General features: G+C 40.9%; 1 protein-coding gene across 1 annotated transcript in view; it reads left to right on the top strand.

The window, feature by feature from the left end:
• galnt18b (UDP-N-acetyl-alpha-D-galactosamine:polypeptide N-acetylgalactosaminyltransferase 18b) overlaps positions 1-15,447 on the top strand; it is an 85,741-nt gene extending 70,294 nt beyond the window's left edge. Inside the window, exons 9-11 of the mRNA XM_035954050.2 lie at positions 6,567-6,662; positions 10,708-10,872; positions 14,744-15,447. Of these exons, the coding sequence (XP_035809943.2) occupies positions 6,567-6,662; positions 10,708-10,872; positions 14,744-14,890 (408 nt within the window). The 3' untranslated portion in view covers positions 14,891-15,447. The remainder of the gene's footprint in view (positions 1-6,566; positions 6,663-10,707; positions 10,873-14,743) is intronic.
• The last annotated feature ends 2,310 nt before the right edge of the window (positions 15,448-17,757 follow it).

Genomic DNA, 17,757 nt, shown 5'->3' with positions numbered 1-17,757 from the left:
TTGTTTTTAAGTGTAGCAAAAGCCAGATCTGCCCAACTCTGCTTTTGACTGGCTGAAGATGACACGCTCACATCCTCATTCACCAGCCAATCAGGTTTCCTCATGAGTATGACTGAGTTTTTCCAAGCAACAGTGCAAAACAAAAAGCCACTTTTAGAAAGGACTGGCAGCAGAGATAAAACTATCTGTCTGACTCTTGATTGTGTTGTCAGTGTCCAATCAGATTCAAGTGTAAAGACAAGCTTAAAATCTTCACTCCTAACTTTGATGGCAAACACAGTGTGGGAAGTTTAAGCTTAGAGTGTTACTTTTAATTAAAAGTTTTCAACAGATGCTCTTTTATTTGTATTTATGTGTGTGTGTTTTTTTTTACATGCACAGTCTGGTGTTTTTCATCCAGATTTATTTACAGGTTTACAAAGTCTGGTTTGCAATTACCGTATTTTCGCGACCATAAGGCGCACTTAAAAGTCTTAAATTTTCTCCAAAATGGACAGAGCGCCTTACAATGCGGTGCGCCTTATGTGTGCACCAAGTTCCAAAATGTGTAAATGTTATTGTGTGACTTTGATGAGCTCCGCTTGACTGACAGAGTATTTCCTGCCGACACGCTGCTTATGTAGAGAAAAGGTGGACGTGACAGAGGACAGCATGAGAACGTTAAAGGGGGAAGTGTGGGCGTGAAAGAAGACGCTAAAGGCACGCCCCCAGTTGGTATATAGTGCCGGTATTTGCATTATGCAAAACAACATGGGTTTGGCGTCACCGTCCCTGTTGATCTGTGACTCCATGCGCGTCCATCTCACAGCCGCTGTGAAAAACCAAGTGCAGCAAATGAACTCGGAGCTTGCTATCATTCCGGGAGGCTTGACGAAGGAACTCCAACCGCTGGACATCGGTGTAAACAGGGCGTTCAAAGTGAAGTTGCGAACGGCGTGGGAGCGATGGATGACAGATGGCGAACACAGTTTTACTAAGACTGGGAGGCAGCGCCGGGCGAGTTACGCCACAATTTGTGAATGGATTGCGGATGCTTGGGCTAACGTGTCTGCTTGCACTGTTGTTCGAGCTCTCGCAAAAGCCGGCATCATTTATGAGGAGCCGCACGGCAACGAGACTGACTCTGACAATGACGAGCGGGAACCTGGCGTGTTCCATGGAGAACTAGCCCAGCTGTTCATTTCGGATACAGAAGATGAGGACTTTGATGGATTTGTGAATGAGGCTTGATCAAAAAACAACGTGAAAACATTGCTAAATACTTCAATAAAGTACAACTGAACTCAGTTTTGCTTCCGCTGCCTTTTTTAAAACACACGCTAGCATGCATGTTTTAAGCTAGTACAGGTATGTTTTACCATGCACGCGCTCTATAACATAAACATGCAAATACAGGAGTGATGGACCTTTAAACTGCATTTACAGACAGTAGTTGAGCAAATGTACTTGTTATTTTCCATCTCTGGTGTTATGGGACTGTGGCTGTTTGATGTGGCGGCTGGACAGTCGATGGTTTTCAAGTCAGAATAGAAAAAAATCAAAAACCTTATAAAGGCTATTCAAATACACAACAAATGGCTGCACAGTGCTCCTCAATGGCCCATTATCGGATTCACTTCTTCACAAACCACAGTTAATCAATTTTACGCTCTGTGTGTATGTATGTATGTATGTGTGTGTGTGTGTGTGTGTGTGTGTATGTGCGTGTGTGTGTGTGTTTGCTTTAAACCCATGCAGGACTCGGGGATTGATATCGGCGATATCTCTGAGAGGAAGGCTCTGAGGAAGAGGCTGCAGTGCAAAACTTTCCGGTGGTACTTAGTCAACATCTACCCTGAGATGAGGATGTACAGCGACACCATCGCATATGGAGTAGTAAGCTGACGCCTCTTCCTCTCTCTTCATCCCACATTCAATTCAGTGTCTGCAAAAGCCAAAACAGGGCTAAACCGTGCCTGAGCAAATCATTTTAATCCCTTGTGTTGGGATCCGGATGGCTGCAGTCAGGAACACAAACGGTTCACAAAGACGAGGTTTGCTGCAGCAACTCGGACTCTTTCCTTCACTCGTGGGAAGTTACTGAAAAATGGCCTTCAGTGTGATTACTGTGGTGGTTTTAGATACACAAATGCACAAATATGTAGATTAAATGAAGCTGATTCTGCTAAAGGGCTTTGCAGCAGGATTTTATTAGTCAAAGAAGCCAGAAAAACCGACAGCCAACAGGGTTTGCTGGCAGTGTTTCTATTTGCCCATTCCTAGTTGTTCTCAAACAGCTTTATTTCCACGGTCCTCCCACCTCACATCACTATGATGCTCCCTAATACACAGTGACACAGAGACCGCAGTATTACGGCACTGCTTTCTATGCAGAGTGGATTCTTTTTTTTTCTTGTACAAACTGACAAAAGCTGGATGGATATGCTGAGGAAACAGATGGGCCTCATTACATTAATTTCTGCGCGTTAGTTGACCTCGTTATTCTATATTTGTGACATGCATTTCATGGGTGAGGCAGTCGTGTGTGGTTTGAGGGTTCATTACATGCGACAGATTGTGATCCCTGTTTAACACAGCAGTAAAGAAGGAAAATATACAGCTAAATTATGTAAAAACACAGTGAGATTAGAAAAACATTCTACGTATTCATTTTGATGTGCTAAAAGTATCACAACAAAATCTGTTCTGATTGTATTTTCATCAAAACTCTTCTATGTTTTTCTTCCTGTAAGACATTATTAACATTTTTTTGTGTTGATCTTGGGGATGTTTACGTTGTCCAATCAAATGTGATTTGGGATGACTAGCTAATCCCGCCGAGCAGATCTGATTTAATTTCATTTGCCCCAAGGTGTACAATGTTTCACATACTAAGAATAACGCATTTAACTAAGTAGGAATAGAAATACAAGAAGCAAATATTACATCAAACATTGCCATGCCATATACTGTACTATTTTAGAAGGACAAGATAGTAACAAAACAATGTTTTTCATGAGCATCACTAAAATATAATCAAACCCACCTCGTGTCATCATCTCACTTGAGAATTTATGGCAATACTTTGGATGCAAATTTTTGTTTTTAAGTGTAGCAAAAGCCAGATCTGCCCAACTCTGCTTTTGACTGGCTGAAGATGACACGCTCACATCCTCATTCACCAGCCAATCAGGTTTCCTCATGAGTATGACTGAGTTTTTCCAAGCAACAGTGCAAAACAAAAAGCCACTTTTAGAAAGGACTGGCAGCAGAGATAAAACTATCTGTCTGACTCTTGATTGTGTTGTCAGTGTCCAATCAGATTCAAGTGTAAAGACAAGCTTAAAATCTTCACTCCTAACTTTGATGGCAAACACAGTGTGGGAAGTTTAAGCTTAGAGTGTTACTTTTAATTAAAAGTTTTCAACAGATGCTCTTTTATTTGTATTTATGTGTGTGTGTTTTTTTTTACATGCACAGTCTGGTGTTTTTCATCCAGATTTATTTACAGGTTTACAAAGTCTGGTTTGCAATTACCGTATTTTCGCGACCATAAGGCGCACTTAAAAGTCTTAAATTTTCTCCAAAATGGACAGAGCGCCTTACAATGCGGTGCGCCTTATGTGTGCACCAAGTTCCAAAATGTGTAAATGTTACTGTGTGACTTTGATGAGCTCCGCTTGACTGACAGAGTATTTCCTGCCGACACGCTGCTTATGTAGAGAAAAGGTGGACGTGACAGAGGACAGCATGAGAACGTTAAAGGGGGAAGTGTGGGCGTGAAAGAAGACGCTAAAGGCACGCCCCCAGTTGGTATATAGTGCCGGTATTTGCATTATGCAAAACAACATGGGTTTGGCGTCACCGTCCCTGTTGATCTGTGACTCCATGCGCGTCCATCTCACAGCCGCTGTGAAAAACCAAGTGCAGCAAATGAACTCGGAGCTTGCTATCATTCCGGGAGGCTTGACGAAGGAACTCCAACCGCTGGACATCGGTGTAAACAGGGCGTTCAAAGTGAAGTTGCGAACGGCGTGGGAGCGATGGATGACAGATGGCGAACACAGTTTTACTAAGACTGGGAGGCAGCGCCGGGCGAGTTACGCCACAATTTGTGAATGGATTGCGGATGCTTGGGCTAACGTGTCTGCTTGCACTGTTGTTCGAGCTCTCGCAAAAGCCGGCATCATTTATGAGGAGCCGCACGGCAACGAGACTGACTCTGACAATGACGAGCGGGAACCTGGCGTGTTCCATGGAGAACTAGCCCAGCTGTTCATTTCGGATACAGAAGATGAGGACTTTGATGGATTTGTGAATGAGGCTTGATCAAAAAACAACGTGAAAACATTGCTAAATACTTCAATAAAGTACAACTGAACTCAGTTTTGCTTCCGCTGCCTTTTTTAAAACACACGCTAGCATGCATGTTTTAAGCTAGTACAGGTATGTTTTACCATGCACGCGCTCTATAATCCGGTGCGCCTTATGTATGTGTTAAATACAGAAATAGCACCCGGAACTGAGACTGCGCCTTTTAATACGGTGCGCCTTATGTATGTGTTAAATACAGAAATAGCACCCGGAACTGAGACTGCGCCTTTTAATACGGTGCGCCTTATGGTCGCGAACATACGGTACTAACTTTGGAATTATTTGGAAAACATCACGACACGATCCCGACCGACAGACTGACACTGCCGTTGCTGGAGCCATGCCACGAGCAAGTTGGAAACCAAATTTCCAGGCAAAAATTTGCTCACATCTTCAAGGAATGTGTTTGAGGTCAAATTTATTTATTTCTCCTTCATCCCCCTTCTTCCTGAACAAAAAGTGAGTGTGGGAGGAGGCGAACTGTCCTCCGCAGCTCTGTATCTCACTCCAGCTCCATCTCGCTTTGTATTCGCTAAGCCATGCGCACGTCAATCAAATCTGAAGGATTTGATTTAAATCCCTCTTGTAAATACACTCCACCCACATATTTAATTCAGAAATACATCACATTACTGAAGCTAAAGGTGCACTAGCTGCTGCTTCACTGTCACTGCGTCCCCACAGGTGTCACTTAGAAATGCATATTTACTATTTTTTCACGGCACTGGAAATGTTTAGACCCGAGCTTTTGCCGAGACCATGCGCTGCCTGTGGATTTACTGATTATCAGATAGAAGTAGACATCTCCGGAGCCAATGGGGAGCTGAAATCATCCCTAGCTGTGTTCTTCTGATCTCACATCTTTGCCTAAATCACTCCTCACACAACCACAATCCCTGGAGCTCCCTATGGTGCAGTTTGTATCTGGCAATCAGGCAGACCTTTGTCATGATGTGTATGGATAACCCTCTGGGCCTCAAAGCCTGAGTCATGTTAGTGAAGCATAACAAGTCAGATTTGCATTTTTATAAAGCAGAAATGAGTTAAAGAGGGTTCAGAGTTTGTTTCGCGTTCTTGTTTAATCCAACTCAGGTTGGGCTTCTTCTGTATTTTCTGTAGTTTTGCTTTAATCTGTGTTTTCCAGTGAAGGCGTCCGGCTGTTGCTGGTATTATTTGGTTACTGTGTGACATAAATATGTTCTAACTTACAGTCATGTGGATACATTTACAAAAATAGCTTGGATTCCAATTTCATCCCCTTGTAAATAAATTAATACACTGTAGAGGTGAAGAGTGAACTTGTTTGCAGGTGTGTGTTTTTTTCATCTGGACTTCACACATGCTCAAAAATTATCTTAGTCATTAGTCACAGTCCATCAAATTTAAAACAGGGGCCACTACCATTCAGTACCTGAGGCTTAATTCCCAACGGCGAATATTTTTCTTTTGTCTTTCCTCAATCAAATACAGATTCTCTATTGAATTTGCAGCCCACAAATCTGTCCTGATTATCAAAACAACACTATCACATTTTTTGAAAATACGTTTTACTACATTTATTTTAACAATTGCAAAAACATGATATTTCCACCGTGTTTTCTGAATGTCCGTCAGCAAATGGCAGTGAGGAGTAAACATGGGTTCACCTTGTAGCTTTGGGACACAGTGTCCCAGATACATCATTGATTTTTTTCACTGATTTAGGGTTCAAACTAACAGAACTACTGGAGTTTCTCTGGGAAAAGAAAAACAACTCCTGTTGCAGTAAGCGCTATACAATGGGAGCAGGATCAATAGATAGTGTGATAAAATGACATGCAATTTACCAGAAAAAGAGGATGGTGTGTTCAGTTACTCCAAATCTTAAAGTTGTGGCATCCTTGTTCTAAAAAACTCCCATTGTGAGAGCAAAGGTAATCCAACAGAAACCTTTGAAAGAGTTCCTCCTTTTGTTTCCTTTTTGCAACTTCATCAATACATTTTGTCAGGTGAATAAAGCACAGTGTGGGTTTTTATTCTGATGGGCTGGAATTGAAGCTGGTCTGCACCTCTGTGTGTCGAATTAGACGCAATGATTCACAGACGCATGCATTTTCATATGATATTAAAAGTTAATGTGGCCAACCTGACCCACTTTACACTTGGAACTAATATGTGGATTTTCTGGTGCATAGAAACACTGTTTATCTGTTTGTGTTTTCTTTGTCTGTTAGTTGAAAAACTCCCTGAAGAATGATCTGTGTCTGGACCAGGGGCCGGATAACGACAACGTCCCCATCCTGTATCTCTGCCATGGGATGACACCGCAGGTTAGAGTCACCTCTCTGTCTCCCTGCACCACTGCAGGAGGAAGCATATCACCAGATTTAATATATCATCTCTGTATTTTATTTCCATCTTGCATTTTTCTTACTCAATAAAACGTCCCTTTCCTCTGCTTTTCAGTAGCGTTGCCTCATAAAACAGAATCAGACTGTCTATTTTGCCCTTTACAATGACAGTCCTTGATATTTTTTAATGCATATTAAACTTATCTCTATTTTTCATACAGCTCCATTTAGGGGTGACACATTCTAACTGATTCAAGCTTAGAAATAAAATCCCACATTATGAACAAAACACAGTGTAAAATGCTGATTAAGTTGTGTTGTGCTTGAACCTTTGTCTCTGTCTCCCGCTTTCCTTAATTTAATGTCAAGAGGTTTGCTTTCTGGTACAAGAGCAAATCTGTTACAAATCCAGACACTCACCCTTGTCTTCAAATGTTAGCACAGCTTGATTATCATTTAATTTCTGCAGTCTCTTCCAGCTCATATCGATCCCTCCAACCCATTACGTCTGAGCAGATTGTTTTCAGAGATTGTTTAACCTTGCTGTGACAGTTGTAAACTTGTCGTATAGAGCGCAGCTTGAGCTCACATTATCCCTCTCAATTCAAATGAGTCCACTGTTTCACACTCGTTATGCCTGTGTTAGTATTTACACCGTTGTATGCATTACACCTGATTCAGTCTTTAGGCCTGAATTCTGTGTAGTCTTGTCAAATCTTATCCACACTATTTCCAGCGTCTGCACCTTCGAAGATCTAGATGACATTAAAATTTGCTAATTATAAATCTGTTGTGTGCTACGAATCCCCACATATCCAACAAAGGGTTGGAGTAGCACCAGCATTTTTAATAAGATTAGGGATCTCCTCTACAAGACACTTCTAGTCTGCTCTATTTTTACGTTTCAGTGTTACATCATTGAGTGGAATTAGTCCTTGGATTGCCTCTGTACTGATACAGATGCATAGACTGCAGCATATGTTTGCTATAGTCAGTCAAAATGTGTCATTGTCAGCATCAGCTACTTCCCAATGATGTTGCTTTGGGAGAGCCAGACATTGTGGTAAAGGCAGTACATCAAGGTGCTAAAAGAAAACTGCAAAGGCACACATGAAAGGAAGAGTTTCACAAAGCTTACAATGCAACACGTGACTGACTTTACAAGATCGTTTTGTCAGCAAACATACAGTACAGCACTTCAGCTCAAGCAGGAATAGAAAAAAAACATACCGACTTAAGCACAGCAACAATAGAAACCACTGCCACATGCAGCCTGGCAGCATTTGTGGCTCCAAACGTGAACAACACAACCAAAAAAATCACACTCATCAGACTGTTTAACATCAGGTGGGTGTGAGGGAGGCAGTGTGAGCATCATCACCCTAACAAGATGAGAGTAAATAAGGAGGAGAGAAGCAGTTATACAGGAAAAGGCAGAATAAGAAAACATGGCTCTGATTTTTTCTTTCTTTTCAATAAAACTAAATATTTTGGTGTGCTCTGACAGATAATGTGGGGGCAATCTTTAGCCTGGTTCTGCTAACAGAGTTCCTGCATAATTGTCTGCTCCCAGCCCAATTTGACTGTGATATGAATCTCACTTCCCACATCCTCTTTTTGCAGCTCTTTATCATTTGGATTCTGCAAAGTAATTAATGTGCTCTCCTTTGAGTTTTGCTTTTGCTCATTTGTTTGCTTTAAGCTGCCAGTGGCGGAAGAAGTACTCACATCCTATGGTGCCATTAAGCAATGTAAAAATACTGTTTTTTAAAGGAGTATAATCAAAAGTAAAAACACTCATTCTGCAGAAGAAGAGGCTCTGAGACCTTATTAGATAGCTGATAGTGATGCATGGATATGTAAGTGGCACTTGACTGCTGTAGCTGGTGGAGGTGGAGGTGGAGGCGTGGAGCTAATTTTAACTGTTTTCTGCGGTACGTACTTTGGCCTTGTTCACAGCTGGTATTGACATATGTCTTGGGTGGTCCTCTATGTGCAGGTGTTAACAAAACCACATATGGTCATATTCTTCCAACAGTTTTCACCAAAATGTGTCCTGACCTACAATGAAAGAGTTGTCTACTCAGCTGACGTCCTTTGTGTAAGGGGAAGTATGTACTTATTCGAATGCCAGCAAAGTCATTAAATTGCGGCAACAATGGGGAATCTGGCCCCTTATCGTCTACCTACACCTCCTCTTTTCATTTGTACTTTCGCCACATTAAGTGCACTTTCAAACCAACTAGCCTTAAGTGGAAGGTGTGTTATACAGTCCTCAGACACCAAGTCTTCATCGATGCAGGTTTACTAACCGCTCTAACATGTGCAGCGCCTGCTTGTTGACCTTTCAGAAGGATGGCCTCAGTAGTAGATATTACAAAATGGTTTTAGTAATAATATATTTTAAAAGGTATTTGCAGTGCTATGTGTTTGAAGACTGAATATATGGAAGGCTGTAAGTGTTCGGAAATGCTCCCACTTGTCTTTATATCTTCTGCCTTGTTCTTCATTATTAACCAAAAGTGTTTTCTCCATGGGGATACCCCTCCTTGTGATACCAAAATGGCCCTGACCCATTGGGCCATGGATACGGGGCCTTTAGGGGTGTCCTTTGATGTCTGGCAAAGGGATGTTGGCATAAGCTCTTTCGGGTGTTGTGGATTGTGAGGTGGGGCTGCCGTGGATTAGGGTTGTTCCGGCAGTTGGCCCAAAGATGTTTGGTCTGATTAGGATGTGATGAGTGTGGAGGATGGGAAATGGCTTTGGGCTTTTTATCGTGTTCCATTTCAGGGGAGGCTGTTGGTGTGTGGATGTGCTGGGTCTGGAGGAATGTTTGGTGGGTGGTACATGTCAAACATCCACATGAATGTCAGGACTCAAGGTTTCCCAGCAGAACGTTGCATCATAACAGGATGATCGATGTTATTCACTTTACCTGTCAGTGGTCATAATGTTATCGGTGTATTTGATTTAATATGCCAAATAGTTTTATCTGAATTTTCCTCTAAAACATGTTGGATCTCTGCTTTTGTTAAGTTTTTGTTGTTTAAAAAGAAAGAAGGTAAGAATGAAGACGTGTTTCAGAAAACATTTTACAGTCAATCGTTTGTTGTCAACGCTTGAATTCAACTGAAGCGGAATAGCCTATGATCTTAATGCACTGATCTGATGGAAGTGTAAAAAACAATAACAGATAATAAAACAGATGAGGGGTATTAACAGAAGTGTTTATACCCTACCCTTTAATTAAGAGCCCTTCCACAGCCATCAGTGTAACTCCACTATGGAGTTGGAGGATGCAGATTGCCAATAGACTTAGCACTGGAAATGTTGCTGCCTCCCATCAATTAAAAACAACTCATATATTTTGAATTTTTTTTGAAAGAGCTACTAAATAAAGTATGTGACAAGAAAAAATGTAAAAAATTAAAACAAAAAAACCCAAATGCATTGTTTTGTAGAATTAATCAATCAATCGAGTTTGCTTAATTACTTCCGCCTCTGTAAGACGCACAAATGAGTAATTTTATATCATCAGCACTCAGTATATAGAGCGTCATTGTTTTTCACGACTTTTCATTTGTCACTCTGTGCACTACAGCAAACTGAAGGCAGCTTCAGTCCTCCAAATGATTTGCAGCTTTTTGTCAGCTTAATATGAGCAAACAGTTGCCCTTGAAAAAAGGCAGTAGGGAAAGTTTTTCATCAGAGGGAGCACAATTAGTCGGGTTTTCTCCCCATTCCTGAATTAATAATGAGCTTCTTTTGTTTGCCTTGCCTGCTTTTTTCCTGCTCTCTATTCAGTGAGGAAAGCAGTATAAATATGCATATTTTGTGTATGTAAATCAACTTCATAGATGTCTCTTTTATATTCAAAGACAACCCAAGAGCAAGCCTCATTTGCTGCATAATTTAGTACCTGTATGATCATATACAGCTCTGGAAGGGCCATTATCTAAATGTCACCTGCAGCAGTCGAACAGAACGTACAGTGGAGCAGCACATGCTTTGTTCTTTCTTTCAGAACGTGTATTACACCAGCACGCAGCAGCTCCACATCGGGCTCCTCAGTCCCACCATCGACGACGACGACAACAAGTGCCTGGTGGATGTGAACAGCAGGCCACGCCTCATTGAGTGCAGCTACGCCGCAGCCAAACGCATGAAGCTTCACTGGCTCTTCACTCAGGTGACAAAACATGACACACGACCCACATTACATCATAATCTGAAAAACAAAACAAGCTTCAGTTTTCTGTTCTCATTAAGGTAATTTGCTGAAAGTGACAGCAACTGTGCAGGTAGCTTTTAATCATGCAGGTGGGTTAATTCACTGTTAGACCAGACTTCTCTACAATTCTGCAGCTCATTTGGACGTGAGGAGTCGGTGAAACTTAACGAGTGTCTCTCTTCATTAGCGGCTCTGTGGTTGCAAACTGTATTTCAACAGAACCAGCAGTCACCTCTCAACATGCCTCAAAACAGCAGATGAATTGGATTTACTGTATGCTTTGATTAAGCATAAAAGACCTAATTTTCTTGTCTGCCATGCTGTCAGTACAGCATTAATCATGCATTTTTATTCCTCTTTTAGTCAAATATGTATAAAATTCCAAAAAGGTGCTTTTATGAGGTGCATGTTATGACAAATACAGTATTCTTTAGACCGCTACACACCTGTCTGTGCGGTTTTACAGTGTAAGGGACACAGAGTGTCAAAACCCGTTCAAATTCACAAGTTACTTGTTTTCCCACTGATCTTTCAGTGGTTAGGTTTGTATAATTTAATAAGTGGGATGGGGACATATCAGCGAGGCAGGAGCATATCATGTCTCTGAAATGTGGCATCAATAATTAACACAGTTTTGACTGCACATGTGCTAAGTGTCAAGCTCAAGCAAAAATAAATCCCCTCGATGCAGCCGAAGCAACTTTGGGGAACATAACACTCTTCAAAGAGGAGAGGGAAAGTTGGTTTTATGTTAATTCCAAAAATGCACTATTTTGCACAAAACCTGCTCAGCTAACCTGCTTTAATTTTTTTCTAATGAAATGTGCAAAATTGCTTAACCTCCCGTACCTACTGTAAAAGCCTCTCATTAACCACAAAGATTTTTCTAAGCCTTGATTTGAGAAATGAATGAAATGTGTGCTTGAATGTAAAGATTAGTCATGTGCTGGCAGGTTAGAAAGCAGACACATGTTCAGTGGGTGGGACTGCTAAGTTCGCTTTGCTTGTGTGATTTGTGGCGATGTGTGGGTGTTTCCTTATTTATTTCATTTCCAGTAAATACCTCTTGTTCTGTGTATAGCATAGTGGGTTCCATGAAAATGCTAAAGCACGCCATACCATTCGAAATCAAATAACAATCCTCCCACGTGCTATATGCTCACATGTGCATTCATTAGCGAAATCCTTGAGGTGCCAATAGTTCATACTGGTAGATAAGTTGGATGATCAAAACCAAGAGTCGCTACCTTTATCAGCTTATTTTACAGAGTTTCATGGACTCTGGATTGTACTGTGGCCTTGTTCCATACCTGTGAAGCACCACCCACATCTTCAGTTTGTTCAGATAGGTCTGGAGTTGGGCTCTGGTTTGAGAAACAGCCAATCAGAGCTTCATAGTGCAGGATTAGGAACAGGGATGTTAAGTTATTTTAGCAACTTTGGATGGAGATAATGATGCATTAACTTTTTGAACTAAAACTTGACTCAATTTTTTTTAGTCAGTATTTGTACAATCTGGCAAATTGGCACAATCATCAGTGACAAAGAAGCTGCTAGCGGTTTCTGTTTGCAGAAAACTATTAATGGATCTCTTTCATACTGAAATATGTAGAGGCTATGAGGAGCATATTTTTTCTTGTGTTTCAAAGGAGATTTATGAGATGTTTATGTCTGGTAGCTATAATGATGTCCTCAAAAAGTGTGAATAACACTGAACATGCATCCAACAACCAAAACATTAACGCCACTGACAACTGAAAAACACTGATCATCTTGTCACAATCTAATCTCCTGCTGGGAAATCTTGGGTCCTGGCAGTCATTTGGATATTGCTTTGATACGTAACACGATAAAAAGTCCAAAGCCATTTCCAATCCTCCAAACTCATCACATCCTAATCAGATCAAACATCTTTGGGCCAATTGCCAGAACAACCCTAATCCACAGCAGCCCCACCTCACAATCCACAACACCCAAAAGAACCTCTGTCAACATCCCTTTGCTAGACATCAAAGGACAGCCCTAAAGGCCCCGTATCCATGGCCCAATGGGTCAGGGCCATTTTGGTGTCAAAAGGATGCCCTACACAGTATTAGGCAGGTGGTTTTAATGTTTTAATATACTTCCACAATTCTGTCACAGCTTTAGCGCCTACTCATGTTGATAAATTAGTCAAATTAGCAGGACCACCTACAAAGTTCTGTTGTGGAGAACGTCTTTATGTCCCTCTTGTCCCCTTCACCTCACAGTGTAGTTTTTCCTGACATCTCTCCCTCCAAACTCCCCCTTCAAACCTCCTGTGTCCCCCTGAGAAATACGCTATAAAAGTGTCTGCTCTAAATGAAGCAGTCATTGGTGCAGTTTTTGTAATTCTGCAGTCAACACCAGCCTATAACTCATGAAGTATTTGAAGTATATTGCAGCGTAAGACAATTAGATGTTGCCCTTTCTTTAATAGTTTAGCATGCGGTAAATATGCCACTCTGGGTCGCTCTATAAAAGCTGGCTAAGCTAAAAACAAGACAATTTAATTCAGTCTTAAAGGTTGACAGTAAGTAGGTACATTGGGTCTGTACAAGTCAAAACCAAAGATGCACCATCCACGAGTATGCGTCATCTCTGAGTAGGACTGATAAAAGAGAAGTAACACATTCTTTTCCATGTTCTTGTTTTGCAGTAATGATTTTAAGGCAGATTGTTAAACTTTTAAACCACATCCCAACAAGCGATTGTCCAATTTACTGGTTGTCTCTGAAGCTTCTACATCTTGTGAGCCTACTTTAGCTGTTGGAATCGATCAGTTGTCATGGATTTGATGTGGTTTATATAGCTGTTATCCTTTAGTTTAATGCCTTGATTGCGCCACATGCCGCACCATGGGCTGGCTCAGGCTGTCACTAAATAATGGTCCATAAATGCCCACTTCCAGCCGTTACTGCCAATCTGTTAACTATAAAAATGTCTTTTGGACCTTGCAGACAGGCCAAACTCTTCCTGAAATATAGAAAGAATAATTCAGCGCACAGCCCGTACAACCTGTCCAATCCTTGGGTCTTTTTCCTCCCACATCCTTGCTGCATTCCTCTCATAGCAGTGAAAAGAGCTCTCCTCACAGCTCTCTCCACACTGTATTGACTGCCTCTTCTTCAGTCACTTGCCCTTTGTCAGCCCTGACACTGTAATGAGAAAATCCTGCCTCATTTCATGAGGACATGCTGTAATATTTTCACTGAGCTGATGTGCTCATTCTGCTCACACTCTGGCAACAGCTGCCATATTAAAGTTTATAAATTGTTGGACCTTGTTTCATTTTGCACTAAAGGTTTTACTCGTCCTCGGGCCTTCACATCGCTCATCTTCCCATAAATCAAAGACTTGTGGTCTATTAAATAATTTTGAACAACATTGTAATGGCTCCTACACTTAATATGAGGTGTTCGTGTCCTTCAAGCCTTTGTTTCAATTTCTTTCTCTCTCTCTCCTCTCCGATTTGTGCTGCTCTGTTTGAGTCTGATTTTCCTGTTTTGATTTGTTCTTTTCATCAGGTGTATTTTCTCAAAATGTTGGAACCTCACTAGGAAGACAGCTAATGACTGCACTAGCAATTGCATTGTTGTTTTTGCCTTTAAACCATATTGATGCAATCTGGTGGGCCCCAGTGCGGATTGTAGTGTGAATCAGCCAAAACACCCAGCTTAGGGCGTTCAGCAGCTCACATCCATATCCATTCACAGCAGTGTGGGTTTAAAGGAGAGAAGTTATACTGTGCACACAAATGATTCTTCTGGAGCCCAGCACAGTTTTAACCAGCCTGCTTTTATCTTTTCAGGGAGGATCCATTCAAAACAGGAAATCAAAGAGATGCCTAGAGCTTGCAGTGAGCAGTGACAATGAGTTTGGCTACAAACTGGCTCTGCAGAAATGCACTGGACAGAAATGGTTCATCACAAATGTGCTGTTTAGCAGCTCCCTATGATCGACTGCTGAAGGATACACTGGAGTGAATAGCAACTGGACTGGACGTTGTTTCTTTTGTGTGCACGTGTATGCGAGTGTGTGTGTGTGTGAAAGAATAAGAGGCAGGTGAACGGTGCACGGTGGAACAAGTTCATTTTGAGCACCACGATGTCCTCTGATGAGCAGTCGACATCACATCATAAATGTTAAACATTTTATTTTGCCTACAGGATCAGCCATAGCTGGCGCATATTTTGCAGATTTGACAAGGTCGTATATTTAGTATATTTTGTGGTAAATACAGTACAGTCAGATTTTTGTTGACTTAAAAGATGTGATGGGTCCAATATGTTTTTGTACTTTGTTCATATTTGCTACTGTGTAGCAAGCTTTCTGAATCAGTCCCTGCTGTAATTATTATTATTATTTTAGTGTCTCAGGTTTGTAGGTTTATTATGCGATTCAGCTGTACAATTGTGGGAAATGTTGAACTAAAGCAGAAAATGATATTTTCTAAATGTAAATATTTTGAATATTTGTAATATATAACAGTAAAATAACAATGATGTAAACTATTTTGTACAAGTGTCATTTTTATTTGTTGCCAAAAGCCAGTTACAGAGGGGCTACAAGGGGTGACCCAGTGACAGAAATAGAAAGGACTGGAATCGGCTATGAATCCCAAATAGATGTTTTTTGTTGTTGCTGTTGTGGTGAAAATGTTTTGATGTGTACAGTCGCCCTCACAGCTCAGTAGACTGCAGCTAGAGGAAAACATACACAAACTGACAAAACACAATCAAATGACTTGTTTAACAATTTCAAAACACATATGCAGCATAAAAATTGTACTGCTAATACAAGAAAACCAAACAAATAGTTTGACATAACTGAACAAGAAAAGCACTCCAAGAGCACAGTACTATGCCAGTTCTGTTCATTACCCCATATGGTATTGTCAGAAATGCAGCATTTTATTATTATTATTATTATTATTACTGATGGTCAGAAATCACGACACTATAGAATGTGTCCATTTAATATAGATGTACCAGCAAACAAAATGACCTTGCACTAAGCACAGGCGTGTGTTATGCATGTGTACATTATGTACGGATACCGAATCTTGTGACCTGCATATGTTTAAATTACTCTGATAAAGGTCGGTTGATCAGACCATCACTTTTTGCAAGGCTTTGCTTTGCTAGTGTAAACAACCGTTCCTTCCATGCTTTTATTTTGAAGGCGTGTTTTTTTTGTTTTTTTTTTTAATGTTACAGGCTTTTATTTTTGGCAGCATTCCAGTGGCACAGGAAGTGTTTATCTAAGAAGCAATTTCTTGACATAAGGAAGACCGAAATTTCATGTAAAAATGGAAGGAAAAATAGTTACACTCAGACACACAATCACAATTCAATCAATTGTTTCTTGTATCATTTCCAACGGATAAGTCCCGATGTGTCAGTAGTGGGACCGCAATCATGTGATCGTCAGCAGGCAGCTGACGTAGCGTTCACATGTCATAGTTAGAGTGCTGTGCCGGAAGCTATCTCACAATGGGAAATCTTTAACAAATCTTTGGATCCAGACTATAAGCTGCATCACTGCCAAAATCTAACCAATTGGCCCTTGTGTCATTTCTGACCTTCTGTGAAAATTTCATCCAAATCCGTTGTTTGTGTAATGTTGCAAACAGGGGGAAGGCAGGAAGGATTCACATACGCTGATCTTCAGGCATTCCTTGGCAGAAGATGTTTTCAGGGGACTGTATAAACTAATGAACACTCTAAACCATGGAGTTGTTGTGGCTCATGTGGTTACTCAGGATTTAGTATGATATAGATCTACCTTAGCCTGTATACATATACTAGCACATCATGCAAGCAGAATGGTGAAAACTGGAGTTAATTATTGGGCCTTTTTATTTTTTTACCACCAAGTATCTAGCAGAGGGGGAAAAAAAGGAAAGTGCAGCAAAAGACCTTTGAACATTTAACACAGGGAACCTGAGAGAAGCTCATCATCTTCGTGTTTTGCACGTGCTGTAAAATCAGTGAAAATATCTTCACTTATTTTTTTTTTATTTGTTTTCTGTCAATCAGCATTTTTTTTAAATGCAGCGTGTTGAGCTGTTGAACCATTAAAAGCAACCTTTTATTCAACAATGTTCCCTCACACAGACTAATGTACCTGCACACATGTAGCATTTTAAAGCACAGACTCATTTGAAGTGATGTTGTCGGTTTGTAATGACAAGTACAGGGGCAGAAGCTGAGAAACGGGGTGGCTTTCAGCTCTCACTGTTATGTGCACCTGGGGAGGAGGCAAGTGGCACAGCCTGTTTTCAACACGCCAGTCCTCATTACCATCCACATCCAAGCAGAGCTCTGCAAACCATGCCATTAAATATACATGGAAACCCACTTTCATCAAAAGGACCTCCCTACTAGCTCATCTTAATATACTGTAAGCAATAAGAGCGCCTGTGCACGCTCACATTTTAGAAATGAAAGAGCATCAAAACAGTACTCCCATGCACTTTATTTACATTTCCTTGCAGCTGACCTCTGATGCTGATTACCTGCTGGTGTGCTTCACAGACATCGCTTTCTGCTTTGAACTACGCTGTAGATAAGCAATCTGTGTATGCTCAGAGTATGCTAAATATTCTATTATCAGACATACATTTTTCAATCTTGTTGATTTAACGCATCATCCTGTGCCACAAAATAACTAGATTTTTTTTTTTTAAAGGTTGGCACAAAGTACACTGCAGAGAATTAAATTCCTGCACTATCTGGAGGAAGAGACATCCAACTGTATCCCACAGTGATGGAGCTGTCTCTGTGCGAGCATGAGTCACATGTAATATCTCAGAAAAGTGCT

The sequence above is a fragment of the Amphiprion ocellaris genome, chromosome 1, assembly GCF_022539595.1.
Source record: "Amphiprion ocellaris isolate individual 3 ecotype Okinawa chromosome 1, ASM2253959v1, whole genome shotgun sequence".
In the NCBI taxonomy this organism is placed as follows: Eukaryota; Metazoa; Chordata; class Actinopteri; family Pomacentridae; genus Amphiprion; species Amphiprion ocellaris.
The sequence above is the reverse complement of the archived record's forward strand: the minus strand, read 5'-3'. Positions and strand labels throughout refer to the sequence as shown.